At 42.9% G+C, this 23601-nt stretch overlaps 2 protein-coding genes across 2 annotated transcripts; both read right to left on the bottom strand.

Moving 5' to 3' along the window:
• Window positions 1–10: 10 nt before the first annotated feature.
• LOC106564747 (WAS/WASL-interacting protein family member 2) lies at window positions 11–19079 on the bottom strand. Its single transcript, XM_014131069.3, has 8 exons — window positions 18632–19079; window positions 16910–17048; window positions 16311–16443; window positions 11991–12113; window positions 9540–10325; window positions 3438–3674; window positions 2689–2799; window positions 11–2332 (listed from the first exon to the last, which is right to left on the bottom strand). The coding sequence occupies exons 2-8, from the start codon at window positions 16976–16978 to the stop codon at window positions 2289–2291; spliced, it is 1503 nt and encodes a 500-aa protein (XP_013986544.3). The 5' UTR covers window positions 16979–17048; window positions 18632–19079; the 3' UTR covers window positions 11–2288.
• Window positions 19080–19844: 765 nt separating this feature from the next.
• LOC106564749 (UPF0669 protein C6orf120 homolog) lies at window positions 19845–23582 on the bottom strand. Its single transcript, XM_014131071.3, has 2 exons — window positions 23450–23582; window positions 19845–22578 (listed from the first exon to the last, which is right to left on the bottom strand). The coding sequence occupies exon 2, from the start codon at window positions 22512–22514 to the stop codon at window positions 21963–21965; it is 552 nt and encodes a 183-aa protein (XP_013986546.1). The 5' UTR covers window positions 22515–22578; window positions 23450–23582; the 3' UTR covers window positions 19845–21962.
• Window positions 23583–23601: the final 19 nt, after the last annotated feature.

Here is a 23601-nt window from a genome sequence, read left to right as displayed (position 1 = left end):
AACAATCATGTACCCCTTTTCCCCCCAAAAGCATATATTTATTTCAAATGATAAAACATGATTGATTAACAAGTGAAATGACCATGGTAGGAATGAACAGGGTGAGAACATGAGAATCACAGTCAATGAGTCACCTGTGTGAGACTGAACATATCCATCAATTACATAATTACACACACACACAGTCAGGTATACAGGGAAGTGCTGCAAAGAGACCTGTCTCTCTGGCCCACAACCGGCCTGTTGATAAACTTTTTAATCAATTTCCTCCCTATATTACAAGCTTTTTACAAACATTAAAATACCAATAACTACAATTTCCATATTCCTCATACTTTATGTAAATATACATTATTTATTGCATTTTTAATACAAAAAGTGAGTATAATTTTTTTAAAGTAATATATTTTTTTTTACAAATGCACTGGTACCAATAAGTATGAGAATAGATGTGTAAGGCAACAACCAGCCTGAGGACTACATAAAAGGAATGGAGAAGAGAAAAGGAATCTATTCTCATGTAGCTTTCTTTCACTGTAGTGGAATCATAACAGAAATCACAATGCTACAATGTAATGACAGTATAGGTATCACACATTTAGGAGCTCATAAGTCATAAAAATCCACCATGATGACATTTCTGGGGCCTACTCTGCCCAAATAGTTCCCTGGTGCTCCAGGTGAGGTTTCCCCTAGGTACAGATCTAGGATAAAATTCCCTTCCCCAATCCTAACCTTAACCATTAGTAGGGAATATACAAAACTGACCCCAAATCAGCATCTAGGAGCAACTTCACCCTACACATTCTTCTGGCACTTAGGTGTTTCCTTTTTGGTTAGTTGCTACAACGAGAAGTGAGAATACATACAAAACCGTTCCTTGCATAGGAATGCATTAAAAACTCAAGCACTATGGTTTCCCTCTGGCCATGATGCGGTCTATTCCAAAAGGGCCACCAGCAGTAAAATCAAATATTTTAGTTTAAAAAAAAAAGATAACATTTTTTTTTTTGTTCCTTGAAGGAACTCCTGAAAGACAGGGTTGAATGACTGACAGCCCTGCAAAGCTACCCTAGGTCCAAAGAAAGGAATGAAGATAATAATTTAACCATGATCACCCCCTTGTGGCAAGAAACAGGAACAGCATTGAATAAAATGAAAGTAGAATTTCATACAGTAAGTACTCTCAAATGCCTTCCTTGATCAATAAAGTAAAGGAGCTTTGGCAGCTAACGCCCATTAAAGAGGAGCGGCAACGTGGATCCCTGAAGCATTTCGTAGTGTTTTTGTTTCAGATAAACCTAGAACGCAACCGATCAGAGCAGCACTTTGTTCTCTAGTGTAAAAACATGGCATTTACAGGTGCCCCGGTTAAGCGGTTATGCTGCCACAGAGCAATGCCATGAGGAAGAAATAATAAAAAATATCTAATTGGGAATGCCCCTCACACAATGTAAAGACTGTTACTCACTGTCAGCAAGACTCAACCTCTCATAACATGACAAGCATTCAAGTTATTTCTCCTGTTCCCGTTTCATTACTCAAAGTTACCAAAAAAACAAAGCCATTTATGTGTGATGCAAACGACACATTTTCTAAGTGTGAGAGGCCCCTCATTCTACTCCACCCAACTATTGGCACATCAAGAAGGGAGAGAACTCTATTCCACACACATCTTCTCCTCAGGGCACTGGAAGCACGGCATTTTAAAAAACACCATGTATTATTGATACCAATTGACAACGCATTGTTGGCAACGTTGGTGTGTGTCCTATATTTTCCCACTGACGGCACAGTTACTGCAGTTAACATTTTAAAAACATCATTCATAAATCGCAGGAAATCATCAACAACATCATTATCGTGGATTATGCACACATTTCAAAAGATGAAATGCAGAATTCTTAGTTGGTCCTGCTGCTATAAAGTATAATCAATGCAACACCCCCCCATCTTGCAGAAAGATTGGCTTGTGGCCACAACAGTCAAACAGGTCTGTTCTTCAGCACCTCAATTCAGAGTGGTTTTGTTCTATCATGCTGAAACAGAAGTGTCTGAAGTGTTTGTGCAAAAGAGAGCGACTGGTAGTGTAGGGTTTTGCAAAAACGGAGCGTCAAACAAGACTATTGAATTTTCTATAATGTTTGGGGTTGACTTGTTTCCGGCTGGTCTTATAAAGTGTCTATGTTTAGACCTGTATGTGTTTCGAGTGTCATGCCACTCCCCTGAACGTCCTCTGATTAGACCGAGTTATTAATTAAAGTCATTTTATTCCTGAATTCCATAGTTCACCGTGCCACCGGTGGCGCTGGAGGTACTCCTCGGATCATGCCTACAGGAAGTAGAGGAAACAAAGGTTACATCAGGTCAGTTCTTACCTCCAAAAACAACCGTGCGGCTCTTTTTTTCCCTATTAATCTTTTCTCAATTCCTCGCATCATTCTCAAAACAAATTGGAGAAGGGGAGGGATCATGGACCTTCTCCAATACGATTGCAAAGGAGGCAAGTCGACAGAATGCGAGGAATCACGGAAATTTGAAAGAGCCCATATTCGCTTTAACTCAATCCCAGCCCAATTCCATATGGTAATAACATTGTGAGAGTAGTGCAGAGGCCATATACTGGATGTTGTGTACAGTATGTATGCAGGCAGTGGTGTGGAGAATGAAATAAGCCTAAGCCTGTACCTGGTCCAGGCGTATTGCTTTTGCTGGGGTAGATCTTGGTGAAATTCCTATATTCCTCAGGGGGTGGGAAGTCCTCCACTGGGTGGAAGTCAAACTTGGACTCAAAATCCTCTGAGGGTTCAGAAAGGTAAAGGTCAACACAACACTGTAAATCAAGATAACACTAAACTAGCAAAAAATGAAGGCCAACACCTTAGTATAGTAACAGAATGAATAAAGTACAGTAACATTTTAGCATTGGTCCTGCATTAAACAAATTAGAAGTCATGCATTTGTTACTTCTCGAGCTTGCTCTAGTAATTTCCATTTCCATTAACAAAGCCAGTCAGTTCTCCTGGAAACTTTAATCTGACTGTGCAATCTATGAACTCTATGAACACTCTGGGTTGGTCACAATGCAAGAGGAACAACCAGGGGACATTTGCCTGTCTGAGCTGGCATTTGAATATGGGGCTAGAATACCTGAATCTACTACCAACAACAACTAGGCTACTAGTGTCTCCAACATGTCTGTTGGTTTGAGAGCTAACATGGCAATAGTGTTCCAAATACACCGTGTTCAGGGCTGTGGAGGCTAATACTCAACACAAGATAGATTCTAAAAAGCAATAAAAAGCCATCAATCACATCATATTAATCAAACGCAGTGACAGTTGTTCAAAAACTGGAATTCCATGAAAACCGGAATGTACAGGGGGCACTGAGGACCAGGACATGGAGATGGAGGAAATTAGCCTGTCCTAACTCACCTATATTGGACTTGGAGGATGAGGAGTGTCCGTTGCGGATGGGCGGGGGAGGCGGCGGGGGTCCGGTGCGGGAGGAAGATGAAGGGGGTGGAGGGGGCCTGGGCCCCCGGGTGTGGTGGGGTGGCTCCGAGGTGGTGGTGTTGGGAGTGACAGCACTGTGGATCCGGTAGGGGGGTGGGGGAAGAGGGGCTTGCCCACCACCCCCGTTTCGTGACCCAGGATTGGGTGCAGAAGGGGCTGCATTGGTAGCAAACAAACACACAATAGTAAGACCATGATGATGCCTGATTAAAATAATCACATAGCAGCAATTAGGGCGCAAAAATATCCCTCCCGACCTGTAACTTTCTGAAAAAATGTACTGTACTCTACAGTAAACTGAAAAAGTGGATTAGCTCATTCGGAAAGTATTCGGACCCTTTGATTTTTCCACATTTGTTACCCTACAGCCTTATTCTAATTGATTCAATTGTTGCTCTTGGTCACCTCCCTGACGCAAGGCCCTTCTGCCTGGATTGCTCAGTTTGGCCGGGCGGCCAGCTCTCGGAAGAGTGTTGGTGGTTCCAAACTTTTTCCATTTAAGAATGGAGGGCACTGTGCTCTTGGGGACCTTCAATGCTACAGAAATTTGTTGGTACCCTTCCACAGATCTATTCGTCAACACAATCCGGTCTCGGAGCTCTACGGACAATTCCTTCGACCTCATGGCTTGGTTTTTGCTCTGATATACACTGTCAACTGTGGGATCTTATATAGACAGGTATGAGCTTTTCCAAATCATGTCCAATCAATTGAATTTTCCACAGGTGGACTCCAATCAAGTGGTAGAAACATCAAGGATGATCAATGGAAAAAGGATGCACCTGAGATCAATTTTGAGTTTCATAGCAAAGGGTCAGAATACTTAAGTAAATAAGGTATCGTTTCTTATTTTTAATACATTTGCAAAAATATTTAAAAACCCGTTTTGCTTTGTCATTATGGGGTAATGCCTGTAGATAGATGAGGGCAAAAATTATTTCATCCATTTTAAAAGGCCGTAACGTAACAAAACGTGGAAAAATTAAGAGGGTCTGAATACTTTCCAAATACACGTTATGTCTTTAAATAACAGACCATGCCCAAGCGATCAGAACTGGTCAAGTTGCAAGAAAGACTAGATACTGTAGGCTGGCAAAGAGAGAAAGAATGAGAGCGCAAGGAATGCCAGAATATTCCAGAGAACTTGTGGAATGCAGAGAAACCAGGAGGCCTCATGGCGAAGGCCTCAGCCATCTAATGACAATTTGCGGCTGCGTATTCAAAATGTTCATCCAAATCAACCCCTAGGTCCTCCTTCATGTAGGTCTGAAAAGGTGGCGCAATTGTTATATTGCAATTACCATTAGAGCTCCCCCCCAAATAATATTGGTTGACGGAGAGTCGTCTGTTCTTTCGAACAATCGATTGGCAATTTTTTTTAAAAAGGTGTATTTTTCTATTTTTCAAAATAAACTATATGTAGGCTACTGAGCTTGTCTGATGCTTCAATTAAAATACACAAATTGCTAAAAGAGGGAGGGAGCCAGAGATCTATACAGCCTAACCAGAAGAACAAAAACCTACTCCCGACCCTCCTCTGCCCGCTGCTGCCGGTAATAGGCTACACCAGTGGTAGGCAACCTTTTCCATTAACTAGCAAACTTGCAACCGTGAATAAAATATTCTGGGCGCTCAGAGAGTTTCCCCACACCAGTGAGCTCCAGACAGACAGACACAGCTGTAGGCTATTTGCGCAAAGGCTAAGAAGTAATCCTTAGGCCTATTTTATGATGTTTCCACCAGATTTGAACATGACTTTTCTCCACCTTTCATGCTGAGTGGTATTCGAAAGGGAGAGAGCTGGAAAGATTTTTCAAATAGGCTATGTTGAGGAATTATTGTATTTCTCAATGGATGTAAAACAGACTTTGTTAACTTGCTGTTTGAGGCGAAGAAAAATATACTTTGAGAAGCTCCACAGTGATGGCGAGTTAAGAAAATCAGAAATGGTATCAGATCCCCAAATAGGCACATTTATAGGCCTACATTTGCACGCAGGCCAGGTAGAGTAGTCCTACTTCTATATGTATAAATCAGGTGCGTGTCCTTACTCAAGATTGTCTTTTGTTTGGAGTGCTATTGTCAATGAACACATTGACAACTCATAAATCGAATGAAATAAACCAAAACTTCGCAAGTGTAGCCTAGGTTGTGCACTCTGCAAACAATGTGTCTACTCCTACAATGAGAACAGTAAGACTGTAATAAAAATGTAATGACTGCATTAACAGAAATTACCTTAACCAAACAAACATTGCAGATTAGAAATTACGGGAATTAACGGTAAATGTACTACTGGTGTGCCATTTCCGCAGCCTCCGTATTGGATTAGTCCACTCAGACAGGCATGAATCGGACATGATTTTTAAATACATATTTGCCACTGCTAGACAAAAAAATATTGGGTCGACCATCAGCCTATCGACCAAACAATCGACTAAATGGGGTCAGACCTAATTACCATAGAGATAGATAGAGGACTCTAGTGCCCAAAAGCCCAATTTAGCATGGGCCGTGCCATTGAGGACTTTCTATGGTTAAGTAAGGATCACGACTCCATCCGGGTCATCAGGAGGGATCAGCCAATAAATTACAGTGCATCCCGAAAGTACTGAGACCCCTTGACTTTTTTCACTGTTACATTACAGCCTTGCTCTAAAATTGATTAAATTACAATCTACACACAATACCCCATAATGACAGATTTTTTGAAATGTTTGCAAATATATTAAAAATAAACTACAGAAATACCTTATTTACATATGTATTCAGACCCTGTGTTATGAGACTTGAAATTGAGCTCAGGCACATCCTTTTTCCATTGATCATCCTTGAGATGTTTCTACAACTTGATTGGAGTCCACCTATGGTAAATTCAATTGATTGGACATGATTTGGAAAGGCACACACACACACCCGTCTATATAAGGTCCCACAGTTGAAAGTGCATTTCAGGGCAAAAACCAAGCCATGAGGTTGAAGGAATTGTTCGTAGAGCTCAGAGACAGGATTGTGTCGAGGCACAGATCTGGGGAAGGGTACCAAAAAACATCTGCAGTATTGAAGGTCCCCATGAACACAGCGGCCTCATCATCATTCTTAAATGGAAGAACTTTGGAACCACCAAGACTCTTCCTAGAGCTGGCCGCCCAGCCAAACTGAGCAACCGGGGAAGAAGGGCCTTGGTCAGGGAAGTGACCAAGAACCCGATGGTCACTCTGACAGACCTCTAGAGTTCCTCTGTGGAGATGTGAGAATTTTTCAGAAGGACAACCATCTCTGCAGCACTCCACCAATCAGGCCTTTATAGTAGAGTGGCTAGACTGAAGCCACTCCTCAGTAAAAGGCACATGACAGCGCGCTTGGAGTTTGCCAAAAGGCACCTAAAGACTCTCAGACCATGAGAAACAAGATTCTATGGTCTGATGAAACCAAGATTGACCTTTTTAGCCTGAATGCCAAGCATCACATTTGGAAGAAACCTGGCACCATCCCTACGGGGAAGCATGGTGGTGGCAGCATCATGCTGTGGGGATGTTTTCTGTGACAGGGACTGGGAGACTAGTCAGGATCGAGAGAAAGATGAACGGATCAAAGTACAGAGAGATCCTTGATTAAAACCTGCTCTAGAGCGCTCAGACAGGACAACTACTCTAAGCAAACAGCCAAGACAATGCAGGAGTGGCTTCGGGAAAAGTCTTTGAATGTCCTTGAGTAGCCCAGCCAGAGCCCAGACTTGAATCCGATCGAACATCTCTGGAGACCTGAAAATAGCTTGAGGATCTGCAGAGAAGAATGGGAGAACCTCCCCAAATACAGGTGCATCATACCCAAGAAGAGTCAAGGCTGCCAAAAGTGCTTCAACAAAGTACAGAGTAAAGGGTACGAATACTTACATAAATTTGATATTTAAAATTTTCATGAATTTGCAAACATTCCTAAAAACCTGTTTTTGCTTCGTCATTATGGGGTATTGTGTGTAGATTGATGAGGGGAAAAAAAACTATTTAATCAATTTTAGAATAAGGCTGTAACGTAACAAAATGTGGAAAAAGTCAAGGGGTCTGAATACTTTCAGAATGCACTGTATACTTGTGAGCAAACATTCTATAACTGCAGGTGGAGGTAAAAACGGCAACCTTGGCTTCATACCTGTTCCAACAACACACTACAGGTAGCAGTATGCCCCGTTTCAGTTCGTTTGCCAACTCATTGTTGTAGTAGTAGAAGAAAATTGACTCAGTGGCGCTGTCCAATGCTCTGACACCATAACGGGACATATATACTGCTCCAAAAAATAAAGGGAACACAAACAACACATCCTTGATCTGAATGAAAGAAATAATCTTATTAAATACTTTTTCTTTACATAGTTGAATGTGCTGACAACAAAATCACACAAAAATAAATCAATGGAAATCCAATTTATCAACCCATGGAGGTCTGGATTTGGAGTCACACTCAAAATTAAAGTGGAAAACCACACTACAGGCTGATCTAACTTTGATGTAATGTCCTTAAAACAAGTCAAAATGAGGCTCAGTAGTGTGTGTGGCCTCCACGTGCCTGTATGACCTCCCTACAATGCCTGGGCATGCTCCTGATGAGGTGGCAGATGGTCTCCTGAGGGATCTCCTCCCAGACCTGGTCTAAAGCATCCGCCAACTCCTGGACAGTCTGTGGTGCAACGTGACGTTGGTGGATGGAGCGAGACATGATGTCCCAGATGTGCTCAATTGGATTCAGGTCTGGGGAACGGGCGGGCCAGCCCATAGCATCAATGCCTTCCTCTTGCAGGAACTGCTGACACACTCCAGCCACATGAGGTCTAGCATTGTCTTGCATTAGGAGGAACCCAGGGCCAACCGCACCAGCATATGGTCTCACAAGGGGTCTGAGGATCTCATCTCGGTACCTAATGGCAGTCAGGCTACCTCTGGCGAGCACATGGAGGGCTGTGTGGCCCCCCAAAGAAATGCCACCCCACACCATGACTGACCCACCGCCAAACCGGTCATGCTGGAGGATGTTGCAGGCAGCAGAACGTTCTCCACGGCGTCTCCAGACTCTGTCACGTGCTCAGTGTGAACCTGCTTTCATCTGTGAAGAGCACAGGGCGCCAGTGGCGAATTTGCCAATCTTGGTGTTCTCTGGCAAATGCCAAACGTTCTGCACGGTGTTGGGCTGTAAGCACAACCCCCACCTGTGGAAGTCGGGCCCTCATACCACCCTCATGGAGTCTGTTTCTGACCGTTTGAGCAGACATGCACATTTGTGGCCTGCTAGAGGTCATTTTGCAGGGCTCTGGCAGTGCTCCTCCTGCTCTTCCTTGCACAAAGGCGGAGGTAGCGGTCCTGCTGCTGGGTTGTTGCCCTCCTACGACCTCCTCCACGTCTCCTGATGTACTGGCCTGTCTCCTGGTAGCGCCTCCATGCTCTGGACACTACGCTGACAGACACAGCAAACCTTCTTGCCACAGCTCGCATTGATGTGCCATCCTGGATGAGCTGCACTACCTGAGCCACTTGTGTGGGTTGTAGACTCCATCTCATGCTACCACTAGAGTGAAAGCACCGCCAGCATTCAAAAGTGACCAAAACATCAGCCAGGAAGCATAGGAACTGAGAAGTGGTCTGTGGTTACCACCTGCAGAACCACTCCTTTATTGGGGGTGTCTTGCTAATTGCCTATAATTTCCACCTGTTGTCTATTCCATTTGCACAACAGCATGTGAAATGTATTGTCAATCAGTGTTGCTTCCTAAGTGGACAGTTTGATTTCACAGAAGTGTGATTGACTTGGAGTTACATTGTGTTGTTTAAGTGTTCCCTTTATTTTTTTGAGCAGTGTACAATGTTGAGATGTCTAAGACTATGGCTACTACCCATCCTTTCCGTTCAGACCATGAAATTGTGTGTGGAAAAAAGGATTGATCTGGAAAAGGTCATTCAACTTTATGACAGTAGTCCCTTGATAAGACCAACGGCTCCCCATTATAAACATTGAACTGTGTTCTAGTACCTGATCTCTTGCTGGGGGGCTCCCTGGCAGGTGGGGGTGGTCTGCCAACGCCTGGAAGTCCTGGAGATGGCGAGGGGGGTGGAGGAGGTGCATGATTGCGTCCGCCGTAGCTGCCGCCTGAGGTGTTCTTCTTGTGCAGTGAGTTGTGTCTCTGGGGAAGTTTCGGAGCCCCATCTCCACCATGGTCCCCCATGGGGCCGTTGGAGGTGCCCCCAGAGGAGTGCCTGTAAGGTGGGGGCGGAGGGGGCGCCGAGGACCCCCCAGTGGGCGGCCGCGTGGAGGAAGGAGGCGGTCTCAATGAAGGAGGGCCAGAGCTGGGCGGAGCCGGGCCTCTTTGGGGCGGCGGGGGGAGGGGCTTCTCCCGGCTGTTGCCTACTGGGGCCTTTTGTTGCGGGGTTGACGGGGTATTGCTGTGGTAACCACCTCGGTTAAATGGCGGGGGAGGAGCTGGGGCGGATGTGCTGGGCTTCATGCCCCCTGTCAAAGAAGGTGGAGCGGGTGGGGCTGATGTGCTGTGTTTCATGCCTGAAGGAGGGGGCGGAGCTGAGCCTGAAGTACTGTGCTTCATGCCCCCAGTGGAGGAGTGGGAGGAGCTGGCACTGGTTGGGGGGCGGGAGATGTCGGGGAGAGAGGGGCGGTGGGAGCGCTGGGGCTCCGGGGGTGAAGGTTTGTCACTTGGGGAGGGTTTGTCTCCTAGGGAGGGGTAGGTAGAGCGGCCTGGGGTGGGCCGGGGGGCTGCAGGTCTGGAGCCTGGGGGACGCAGGGCGGATCTGCCCACTGAGGCGTCTGGAAGGAAGGCATAGAAACACATTTTAGAACACTATGCATAAATACACCCATTCACATCAAGCTTCATAGCAAATGTAGAACATCTAGTAGCCTGGGTGCCAGTCTGTTTCTGCAGTATATTTATAGTAGCGTATTTATATAGGGCCCTATAAAATCCATGTTGTGGAGAACGTGGACGGAATCCAGACAAAATGAAATTCAACAATATTCCAAAAAATGTATTCAACTTAGTCATAAATTTGCCCAAGTTAATCATAAGACCTGAAAAAAAAAAATGCATGAGTGATTCCGAATTTTCATTCAACTTTCTGAAATGGCACAGGAATGCCCGTCTGTGTGTGCGCGTATGTCTACACTTTGTGTAGCCGTTAGCAATGATGCTAATGATAACCTTCTTCTGGTAGAGATGGAAAGGCTTTCCCAAAAACCTTCCCAATTAAACGTTAACTACAAAGCAGCCTATGCCTACCTGGCAGAATGATATGATTATTTGCATCAATCCAGTGGCCATTTGTTTTGCACACACTGCAATTACGAGCGCTACAGAAACGTTGCTGAACAACAGTCTCTTGCTGGTGCGAACTTGCATTAAACTACACCGAAAAATCTAAATAAGCATTGTGGACTTAGAACATCCAATTTGGGGGTGTTTTTCTATTAAAGCTGCAATATGTAACTTTTTGGGGGCGACCTGAACAAATTCACATAGAAATGTGAGTTATACATATGTCACTCTTATTGAAAGCAAGTTTAACAAGTGGTAAATCTATTCTGTGTGTGCTATTTCTATGCTTCCTGTTAAGTTTTGATTTTTGCGTCTTTTACACCAGCGTCAAACAGCTGATAATACCATATTTTTGGTTATGGAAAAGATTTCTCAGCGTTTTAGATGGTACAATGATTCTCTATACTATACTTGCTTGAAATCAGGCAATAAATATTTTCTTATTTATTTAATGGCATTGTTGGTTAAGGGCTCGTATGTAAGCATTTCACGGTAAGGTTGTTGTATTCCGCGCATGTGATTTGACTAATACAATTTTATCAGCCAGGAGCGATTTCTGCATTGTGCACATTTAAAGTGTGAAAACTTGAAAAACCAGAAACCTGGACAAATACAAATATATATATATTTTTTTTTACCCCCTTTTCTCCCCTATTTTGTGGTATCCAATTGGTAGTTACAGTCTTGTCTCATCGCTGCAACTCCCGTAAGGACTCGCAAAGGTCGAGAGCCATGCGTCCTCCGAAACACGACCCAAATACCGCTTCAATGACCGCTTAACCTGGAAGACAGTCACTCGGAAGAAACACCGTGCACCTGATGACCGTGTCAGCGTGCATTGCGCCTGGCCTGCCACAGGAGTCGCTAGAGCGTGATGGGACAAGGACATCGCTGCCAGCCAAACCCTCCCCTAACGTGGACGACGCAGGGCCAATTATTTGCCGCCCCACGGGTCTCCCGGTCGTGGCCGGCTGCGACAGAGCCTGGAGTCGAACCAGGATCTCTAGTGGCACAGCTTGCAACTGTGATGCAGTGCCACTCGGGAGGCCTAGAAAAACAAATTTAAGATGAAACTAAACAGAACCAGGCCAAAAAAATAAAGCTGAGTTTATAGGGCCCCATTTACATTCTAATCATATGAAGTGAATTCTGCTTACCTCCAGCTCCAACTGATCGTAGTTTTGGCATGCCCCCAGCAAAAAGGCCTCCAGGGCCTCCCCCTGACCCACCACTGCTCCCTCCTCCTCCTCTACCACAGCCACCTCCACTTTCCTTTGGTTCTGGGGAAAGCAGAAGTACAAATGTCCTTGTTACACTTGTGTTGATAATGCTTGCATTGACATTGTTGAAAGCCATTTGTGGCAAGGAATTTTGCATGTATAGTACCAGTCAAAAGTTTGGACACCAACTCATTCAAGGGTTTTTCTTAATTTTTACTATTTTCTACATTGTAGAATAATAGTGAAGACATCAAAACTATGAAATCATGTAGCAACCAAAGTGTAATATAGAAAATGAAAAAAGTATATATTTGGCATTCTCTCAACCAGCTTCACCTGGAATGCTTTTCCAACAGTCTTGAAGGAGTTCCCACATATACTGAGCACTTGTTGGCTGCTTTTCCTTCACTCTGCAGTCCAACTCATCCCAAACCATCTCAATTGGGTTGATGTAGGGTGATTGTGGAGGCCAGGTAATCTGATGCATCACTCTCCCTCTTGGTCAAATAGCCCTTGCACAGCCTGGAGATGTGTTGGGTCATTGTCCTGTTGAAAAACAAATGATAGTCCCACTAAGCCCAACCCAGATGGGACAGCATATTGCTGGAGAATGCTGTGGTAGCCATGCTGGATAAGTGTGACTTGAATTCTAAATAAATCACTGACAGTGTCATCAGCAAAGCACCCTCACACTTCCTCCTCCATGCTTCATGGTGGGAACCACATGCGGAGATCATCCGTTCACCTACTATGCATCTCACGAAGACACAGCGGTTGGAACAAAAAATCCCAAATTTGGAAACATTTCCACCAGCCTAATGTCCATTGCTCGTGTTTCTTGGCCCAAGCAAGTCTCTTCTTCTTATTGGTGTTCTTTAGTAGTGGTTTCTTTGCAGCAATTCCAAATCAAAGTTTGTCTGTCACGTGCACCAAATACAACAGGTGTAGACCTTACAGTGAAATGCTTACTTACAGGCTCTAACCAATAGTGCAAGAAAGGTATTAGGTGAACAATAGGTAAGTAAAGAAATAAAACAGTAAAAAGACAGGCTATATACAGTTATTATTTATTATTATTAAACCTTTATTTAACCAGGAAGGGCTCATTGAGATTTAAAATCTCTTTTTCAAGAGTGTCCTGGCCAAGACAGGCAGCACCAAGTCATTACAAAAATTACAGACAAACATGAAAAACTACAAGTATTCTAGTAAAAACCATAGAATTCACAAGAGTATAACAAAATCAAAAACAGCAAATTAAAAACATTGACAGGTCAGGGAATCAGTCTCAAGATCATTCATCAGTGATTTAAAAAAATAAAAAAAATAAAAAAAAATAAACAATCGGGACAAGTTCTTCTAGTTTAAAAGTATTTTGTAAGGCGTTCCAAGACGATGGCGCAGAGTACATAAAAGCCCTTTTACCAAATTCAGTTTGGACATTTGGAACAGTTAGCGGGATAAAGTCCAGCGAACGAAGATAGTACCCACCACATTTCTAAACAATAAAAATGCCCAAATAAAAAGGTAGTAAACCCAAAATGGCTTAGTAGCGAGGCTATAAAAGTAGCAAGGCTGCATACAGACACCGGTTAGTCAGGCTGATTGAGGTAGTATGTACATGTAGATATGGTTAAAGTGACTATGCATATATGATGAACAGAGAGTAGCAGTAGCGTAAAAGAGGGGTTGGTGGGTGGCGGGACACAATGCAGATAGCCAATGTGCGGGAGCATTGGTTGGTCGGTCCTATTGAGGTAGTATGTACATGAATGTATAGTTAAAGTCACTATGCATATATGATAAACAGAGTAGCAGCAGCGTAAAAGGAGGGTGGGGACACAATGCAAATAGTCCAGGTAGCCATTTGATTACCTGTTCAGGAGTCTTATGGCTTGGGGGTAAAAACTGTTGAGAAGCCTTTTTGTCCTAGTCTTGGCACTCCGGTACTTTGACCATGAAGGTCTGATTCACAGTCTCCTCTGAACAGTTGATGTTGAGATGTGTCTGTTTCTTGAACTCCGTGAAGCATTTATTTGGGCTGCAATTTCTGAGGCTGGTAACTCTAATGAACGTATCCTCTTCAGCAGAGGTAACTCTGGGTCTTCCATTCCTGTGGCGGTTCTCATGAGAGTCAGTTCATCATAGCGCTTGATGGTTTTTTGCGACTGCACTTGAAGAACTTTCAAAGTTCTTGACATTTTCCGGATTGACTGACCTTCATTTCTTAAAGTAATGATGGACTGTCATTTCTCTTTGCTTATTTGAGCTGTTTTTTCCATAATATGGACTTGGTCTTTTACCAAATAGGGCAATATTCTGTATACCATCCCTTACCTTGTCACAACACAACTCATTGGCTCAAACGCATTAAGAAGGAAAGAAATTCCACAAATAAAGTTAACAAAAAACAGCTGTTAACCTGTTAGGGCTAGGGGGCAGTATTTGCACGGCTGGATAATTTTTTTTACCCGATTTAATCTGGTTACTAATCCTACCCAGTAACTAGAATATGCATATACTTATTATATATGGATAGAAAACACCCTAAAGTTTCTAAAACTGTTTGAATGGTGTCTGTGAGTATAACAGAACTCATTTGGCAGGCAAAACCCTGAGACAGATTCTGACAGGAAGTGGATATCTGATGTGTTGTATTACCTTTAAACCTATGCCATTGAAAAACACAGGGGCTGAGGAATATTTTGGCACTTCCTATTGCTTCCACTAGATGTCACCAGCCTTTACAAAGTGTTTTGAGTCTTCTGGAGGGAGATCTGACCGAACAAGAGCCATGGAACGATGATGTCCCATTAGACACCTGGCGCGCGAGTTCATGTTGGGTACCCTTGTTCCAATACGTTATAAAAGAGAATGCATTCGTCCACCTTGAATATTATTCATGTTCTGGTTAAAAAAGGCCCTAATGATTTATGCTATACAACGTTTGACATGTTTGAACGAACGTAAATATATTTTTTCCCCTCGTTCATGAAGTGAAGTCCGGCGGGCTTAGATCATGTGCTAACAAGACGGAGATTTTTGGACATAAATGATGAGCTTTTTTGAACAAAACTACATTCGTTATGGACCTGTGATACCTGGAAGTGACATCTGATGAAGAGAATCAAAGGTAATGGATTATTTACATAGTATTTTCGATTTTAGATCTCCCCAACATGGCGGCTAGTCTGTATCGCAACGCGTATTTTTCTGGGCGCAGTGCTCAGATTATTGCAAAGTGTGATTTCCCAGTAAGGTTATTTTTAAATCTGGCAAGTTGATTGCGTTCAAGAGATGTAAATCTATAATTCTTTAAATGAAAATATAATATTTTACCAATGTTTTCTAATTTTAATTATTTAATTTGTGGTGCTGACTTGAATGCCGGTTATTGGAGGGAAACGATTTCCTGAACATCAACGCCACAGTAAAACGCTGTTTTTGGATATAAATATGAACTTGATAGAACTAAAAATGCATGCATTGTCTAACACAATGTCCTAGGAGTGTCATCTGTTGGAGATTGTAAAAGGTTAGTGCATCATTTTAGCTGATTTTATGGTTTTGGTGACGCCCGTCTTTGAATTGGCACAACATTACACACAACTCTTGTAAATGTACTGTCCTAACATACTCTAAATTTATGCTTTCGCGGTAAAACCTTTTTGAAATCGTAAAACGTGGTTAGATTAAGGAGATGTTTATCTTTCAAAGGGTGTAAAATAGTTGTATGTTTGAAAAATTTGAATTTTGACATTTATTTGGATTCAAATTTGCCGCTCTTGAAATGCACCTGCTGTTGATGGAGTGCACCACGGGTGGGACGCTTGCGTCCCACCTAGCCCATAGAAGTTAATAGGAATGCATTCCAGGTGACTACCTCATGAAGAGGGTTGAAAGAATGCCAAGAGTGTGCAAAGCTGTCATCAAGGCAAACGGTGGCTACTTTGAAGAATCCAAAATATATCTTGATTTGTTTAACACTTTTTTGGTTACTACATGATTCCATATGTGTTATTTCATCGTTTTGATGTCTTCCCTACTATTATACAATGTAGAAAATAGTACAAATAAAGAAAAACCCTGGAATGAGTAGGTGTGTCCAAACTTTTGACTGGTACTGTATGTATGCATGTATAAACGTACATGTATAGTCTGTGTGTGTGTGTGTGTGTGTGTGTGAGTGTGTCAGCAGGAAATGAGGAGAGTGCAAAAGTTAGTTTCTATCTCCAATATGTTTACTATGCTACTTACTCTCTATAATAGGTGCACTTCGGTCATTGACCACTCCAACCTTCTTCAGCCTGGCTCCTTTGGAGATGTCAGAGAGCAACGCTCCTCTCCCCTTCGCCTCACCCCGATTCAACTTAGGTGCAGTAGTGTTCGCCTGAGGAGAGGATATGAGCAAACCACCATGTTAGTTAGGTTGACCACGCAAATGATAACATGAACTGCATAACGTACTGTCGTTATAGCAACAGATAAAGTAGATGGCAATGCAGCATTATGATGCAAGTCGATAGTAATCCACATGGTGCCTGCGTGGGTGTGTGTTTGGCCAGCTTGGACCTTCTTGGTTTGTGTTTGTTTATAAGGTAAAAACTGCATCATTAAATTGCAGCCTTTATTAACATGGCATATCAACCTTAGAAATCATACTATAGGAAATGTGGTCATAATAATATTAGGCATAGTATCTAACATCAGAAGGTGTCATATCATCCTTAACAATACAACAGCAAATAATGAGTGACTTCAGTTATTTTATCATGTAATTATGAATCTCTAGAAACCCTTCAGAGGACTTCTGAGTTTTGTCATGTTTTGAACATCAGTTTAGGAGCTGGACTGACCTGGTTGAAGGTGGGGGGAGGGGGGGGTCCTGGAGGAGGAGGGGGAGGAGGAGGAGGAGGGACGGGCATCCTGTCCCTCTGTGGGCACCTTGGGGGGAGGTTTGTTCACCGTCTCAGCTCTGGGTACACCCTCAAACTCCTGCGAAACAAGACAGAGGGGAGACTCGGCTCAATTAAATGCACACAACAGCGTCAAAAATGAACACTCCTGAACTGAACTGGGGTCAGAGTAAAATTGTATATCCTTGTAGTGTCATTCAGGCAAGTCAAGATATCATTGGGACATCTGTTCAAGGACCATTGCGATTCACCTCTATTTGTAGTTGTTGACTACAATGGTGGCGTGGTCCACACTAAAAACAGCTATCCTCAAATTCTACATGCATGTACTCACTCTAGAATGATTCAGCTCAGTAGAGCTCCCCAAACCAGTTCGCTGGCTGGGCGGAGCTCATTGTGAATACAGACATACAGCACGTTGAGCTAGGCCGCGCAGCAAACACCACCCTCCTTCGCTCACCCCTAAACTCCATTCCACAAGCTACCTGTCAAGAGTGTTTGAAAAGGTTTTCACAGAAGAGGGAAACAAATGGAATGTCATCGGGTGAGCTTGCCAGTGAGGCGATAAAGAACGGAAACGCAGCAGCTGTTGTAAGTTGCTACCTCGAGTGAGAGAAACCGAGAGTGGACAGCACAGCCCACCACTTCATGACTCATCCATTGACAAGATTTGACATTATTGTTTTTGCCCTACCAGCACCAACCATTTACACCAATCAAAATGTCTCTAGAATCTCCCATAAATGTTCAATTGTGTTGAGATCTGGTGACTGAGGCAGCCATGGCATATGGGTAACATTTTCATGCTCATCAAACCATTGTGACCCCTCATGCTTCCACACGGGGCATTGTCATCCTATGGGGGCATAGCCATGGTAGCCAAAATAATGGCCTGCCCAGCATTTTTGTACATGACCCTAAGCATGATGGGATGTTAATTGCTTAACTAACACAGAAACCCCACCTGTGTGGAAACACTTGCTTTCAATATACTTTGCATTCCTGATTTACTGTAGTGTTTTCATTCTTTTGGCAGTTACCACCTGTACATGCGCCTACTTGGAGAATTGCCAATGGACTACAATGTTAATCCTATGTCTGAGGTTTTATGACATTCTTACAAGGTAGTGGAAGTGTACAGCTCCTTCTCCAACCTAATATGTGACCAATTGAGTTAGTTCTATGCTTTTGTGTACGGGGAAATAAATGAGGGGGGGGGAGTGCATGATGTCATTAACTATTTTGGGCCTAAAGTCATATAAAACAAACTAGCAACCCTAAAACGAGCAGGCCTGAGTCTGAAGTGTCACTTGAATTTCACTTTCTGATATGCAGAAAATGTGACCGAGTTTGTTACTGAACTGTAAGCACAGATTTGATAAGGGAACATAACAAATCAGAAGTGGTCTCGAGTCGCTAGCCAATGTCTATGCACACTCCGTCAATCTACCAGAGGTGACAGGTGAGCGAGCCCAAAAACATGAAAGTTAGGGAAAGAAATGCAATTCCTTCCTCTTGGCCTAAAAGTTGAACTACTTAACTGGGCATTACTGTTTGAATTAATGTAGCAATATAAGTAACATGTATATAAAGTGTGTTAACTAGTCTATCTGGATAACATGATCTAACTAACGTTAGCTGGGTGGATTGGCAGTGACTTACCCCGTCTCGAAGGATTGTGAGTCTCGTCTTCAATAACAACATGAATGGAAACTGCAGTTGTGGCAAGTTTGCTAGTTAACACAATCGCAGACAGTAGGCGGCTCTTGGTTACTTGCTTAGAAAATCTAATAAAAACTGTGGGACACTAGCAGCTAAATTAGCTTGCTAGCGAAATCAACTAAATCCGATACCCAAAGTTAGCTTGCTAGCTAAGTTACTGTTTACCCGCGACAGCTGTCAAGTGGAATTTAGCTGGCGTTTTAACTATGGCTGTAAACAAGTTCTATTTATGTGCAAAAGCTAATTCGAGGTACGCGTATCTCCAGTTTATATCCTATTTGCATGTACTTTTTATTCTGCTCTCGTCTTGACCAGCAAGCAAAGCGAGATTCTCCCTTCACAACTGTTTCTCTGAAACCCGGAAATGGGCCGTCCAACACAAAATGGAGGCAGGTAACAGGATCACCGCCGACGAGTTTATCAACTGACCATTTATTTTGGGACTGTTTTTACGTCAGAAGATTTGAGTTACATTTTAAAAGAAACGACTATTAAACGACTGTTTTAGTTTGATCCAAATGATATAGACCCTGATTTAACTTTCATTCTTAATTTGTTTATTTTTCATGGAAGAACCTTTATCCATGAAATGAAGTGGGCAAAATGCAAACCCCTCTTCACATGATTTAAATTATATTTTGAAATCAGTAAATGTAAAAACAAAAAAAGCAATACGCACCATAAAACTTTGACAAATTGAAAATGTATTCGATATGTAATGCCCGTGTGTTAGTTTTATGTACTCTTTTTTGTATATTTGTTTTTGTATTTGTGTTCATAAATAACGAAAAAAGATACAAAAAATGTAAATAAAAAGGCGTTTATCAACTGGGAAAACAGTGATCTCCATGGAATGAAACCTGTAGGACACTCACAAGAAACGATCTATAATTAGTTTAGAAACTTTGTGAGGACACCCTCAAGTGTGTGGAGCAGGGTCCTCTTGCTTTTGCCTCATGCCAGATGTGTGTTCAAGCATGCATGCATGTAAAATGTTAAGAAAAATATACAAATATTGCTTGTAAGAGAAACCTATGCATTTCACTGAGTCAGATACTTGTACAGTCAAGTGAAAACAATCATTGCACTTAGTGAATCCGAATTCATTTTACAAAAATATTGTGATATCCCAGACAGACAATCTGACACTAGGTATTTTGCAAAGATAAACATCTTTATTTGAAAATCTTATAAAATGATTCCATTTGCATGAGATGTTGCATTGCCATTCACCCAAGACATGACAGATCAAAAGGCACTGTTGAACATCTCTACTCTCTGGTGTACTGATATTTAGTTGTTGCATAATTCAGACCCAGGACACCAATTTAGACCCGAGTCTTGTTCATTAGGCACACATGGGAGCAAACGTTTTCAAATGGAAATGCAAAAGATCATTCCTATTGAAAAGTTTCAGGTAGTGCCTGCCGCCTCCACTTCAAGTAATTTGTTCCCATTTGGAACCTATTGAACAGGGCCCGGTTTCACAAAAACATCTTAAGGCGAAGTTCATCGTTAGAACCTTTGTAGGCGCATCGTTAAATCTCTGAGCTGTTTCCAAAAACCATCGTTGGACTTAAACGCTCGTAATCTAATGCCTGGCTCAGACCACTCGTAGCACAGCTAAGTGCATCGTTAGATGCTTTTTGCCCTCCGGCGTCACTTGATACACAGATCTCCACTAAACATAAAATCACAGTTAATTCACTTCTGACTGCTGATAACTTCAGAACAGAGTTCACTACAAATACAAAGATGCCAACATCTTTGCAATTGATACAAACGAGGTATAAAAACGCGCTTCAAATTAAAACCGAGATGACTGCATTAAAATATAAATAGCCTACAGTAAGTAGGATATAGGCCCATTTCAAATCATATTGAAATACATTTCATGTTCAATTAATTGAGTTCCATTTTGCTACTTGTATGATACTGTCTGTAATTTGTCTTAATATACATTTCATGATGTGCCAAATCTTGATTTGCCTAATATTTTAGCCATATGTGATATCTTTCTATGAGCTGATCCATCGTCAGTATCGTGGAATAATTTGAATGTTAAGGTAAGATTTGAATGGAGAAAGCTGATCAGAGAGCAGCGTTGACTTTATTCCAATCCTATCAGTATCGACACATGCCTCAATGACACACTTAGTGAACGCTCTCTCTGCCTGGTGTTTTGGGACGCATTCCAGCCGGTGTCTATTCCAAAAATTACCACCGGCTAAAGCTATGACGTTGAAATACCCATCTCCCATTTATTTTCGACTAGCAGTTGATTTTCAACAGTGGAGGTTTGTATAAACCTTGCTGTCCATCTCTGACATTTGCAAAATTGTTTCAAAATTGAAATTGGATCTCCAGCTGTCCCACAGTAATGAACGTGTCGGGAGTCGGGACAGGATAGGCAGGCAGCTTTTCTCAGCCAGTCAATCACGAATCAACTGGCATCATTTTTATGGATATACACAAAGAAATGTCAATAGGATCGGTAAAACGAAATACAGCTAGTTTGCGGTCTTTCCAGCTTCAGTTTGAAGGGATTGTGTTAGCTAACTCCTCTGAACAGTGTCCTGATGAGAAATGTCTCTGGAAATCAGCTTAAACAAACGCAGCTACGTTGCTGTTATTCTGGTTGCGCTGTTTCACTTGACTAAGTTGACCGTAGTTGGCTAGCTAGCAAGCAAGGGATAAGAATGTTGCCAGCCAGATTGGCAAGGGAACATTTCGAATGAACGACTGGGTTGCGTCCACAGATACAGAACAAAAAGAGTGAACGACTGGGTCGGGTCTCTGGCAACCTATAGAATTAATGACCAGCCTGCCTGGGTAGCAACCTAAGATGTGTCTGGCTTGCGTCCATAGATACAGAACATAACCCAGTCATTTAAATCAGATGGCAAAATTGATATAGATATGCAAATACTAGTGGTTTGATTCAATCATTTTTTCACAGAGGTAAGCCTCAGCCTAGAGGCTGATTGACAAGCAACGTATTGAGGCATTGCCTTTGTCATTAATCAAAAGAATTACGAAATAAAAAATATATATTCCCTTAGATTTTTCCAATTCTTCCCCTCAGGTTAATTGCAGATCACCAATGCCAGGCCCAGGTTTCCCAAAAGCAACCTATGGTTCTAAGATGAACTTAGCCTTAAAATGTTTTTGGGGAAACCGGGCCCAGAGATTAACACATGCACTCAGCTCGACTACACCACAAGTATTCTCATTCTAACTGCACATGGCAGAGAGCAGCAGCACACATTTCTTAGAACAAAATTTCAAGTATAATCTTCAGAATCCCGATTAAAATAGTCCAGAAGATGGACTCCTCTTCCTCAAAGTCATCTTCTGGAGCATATTTCTGCTTCCCCCCGTCCTCCTCAGAGGGGTACGACCTTTTATCGAACGGGTCCTGGAGGGAAGTCTGATCATAAAACACCCTCATCTCAAACTCACTCTCGTGGTGCGACGGGTGGCCGTAAATGCCAATCCCCACGGGCCTCACAAAGTCTCCAGGCACAACGACCACGTCCTGGCCGCAGGTGGCAGACTGCAGCTTGTAGGTGTCGAAGCTGGGCCGCAGAGTTTTGTCCGAGACGTACAGGTCTGCGTCTCCCTTGAGGCTGCGCATGTGCAGGATGATCTTGCCGTCGTGGTTGAGCCGCAGGTAACTGTAGTTCCCCGCCCCGATGTGGCCCTGCACCACGTGGAGCAGGACCCACTCCTTAGGAATGGCGTCCTCTTCCAAAGAGTGCAGGAACCCCCCAGCCTGAGACAGGAGGAACGCCACAGCCAGCAGGCTGCTGCACGGCACCATAGCGGAAATGGATGATCAGAGTCACCAACTGGACAACACCCACCTTCTACCATCTGTTGATAACCTGAAGGGCAACACAGAACCAAATGCATTACCTACAGTGCAGTATAAGCATGATAAAGCTTGTACAGGGCACATCCTGAAGGGGGAAATATGGTCTTCAGCCAGAACATAGTGTCAGACTGCCAATTGACTTTTAAGGGATGTTTAGAAAACTGACACCTCCTGTCTGTAGAGCACTGTATTGGCTACAAACCATGCACTCTCTCTGCTCTATAAATACAGTAGCAAGCTAGCTTCTTCTAAAGATTAGCAATGTGTGAGCTCTGCAACCTTGTACTATACGACACGTTTAGCAGTTACTTCTTGAGTAGCCATCTGTAAAGACGTTACGCCCACCCTGTCTGTCTGCCTTGCACATGACCGTCTAAATCGCTGGCCTGTGAATTAGTTATTAGAGTAGCCACAGACTGGCTAATCCCATTAACAAAATAGTTTATAAAGCCAGACTCAGTTATGCGTTAACGCAGACTACAGTCCTAAAGCAATTGTTTGCTTTGCAACGTTTGACAGCGCGTGGCCATGATGTGGACACTTTAGCTAGATAGCGAAACGTCAAGTGAGTATTGTTCTGGTGGCTAGTTAACTATATGCAAAATGTATATATTTAACAATGCATTTGCAAATAGATGTAACTTGATATGAACATAGCTACATTTCATCAGCCTTGCAAGGAGCAAGCTACTGCTGCCAGCGTTCTTCATCCTAGCAAGCTGGCTAGCTTGCTAACTGGCTACGCTAAATTAACGTTACATAGCTATCTAACGTTAACGTTAGTTGTCTAGCACAAACAATTTTCCGGGGCGACGAGAAGCAACAATTACTGTTATCACAATATTTAGCAGGTTTGTGGAACAAGAAAAATAGCTACTCACCAGTACATTGTACCGAGCACAGATTTAGTAATGGTTATTGTTTTGCCATTAACTAACGAACCAGTGAGTGTAAAGTTCACGTCTTCCGTTTTCCGGGGTATCTCACACCTAAACATCCACTGGCGCCGCCTACGGTGCAGGGAAAGTAGCAC

This window comes from Salmo salar, chromosome 12, assembly GCF_965601325.2.
Source record: "Salmo salar chromosome 12, fSalSal1, whole genome shotgun sequence".
In the NCBI taxonomy this organism is placed as follows: Eukaryota; Metazoa; Chordata; class Actinopteri; order Salmoniformes; family Salmonidae; genus Salmo; species Salmo salar.
This window is presented reverse-complemented; position numbering and strand designations above follow the sequence as displayed.

Excerpts from the sequence above, each read along its gene's own strand:
- LOC106564747 (XM_014131069.3), bottom strand. The coding sequence starts at position 16,978 with ATGCCCGTCCCTCCTCCTCCTCCTCCCCCTCCTCCTCCAGGACCCCCC. Across the intron at positions 12,114-16,310 it reads AAGTGCACCTATTATAGAGA|AACCAAAGGAAAGTGGAGGT; the intron begins GTAAGTAGCATA and ends TGCTTTCCCCAG. Across the intron at positions 2,800-3,437 it reads ATCCTCCAAGTCCAATATAG|AGGATTTTGAGTCCAAGTTT; the intron begins GTGAGTTAGGAC and ends CTGAACCCTCAG.
- LOC106564749 (XM_014131071.3), bottom strand. The coding sequence starts at position 22,514 with ATGGTGCCGTGCAGCAGCCTGCTGGCTGTGGCGTTCCTCCTGTCTCAG.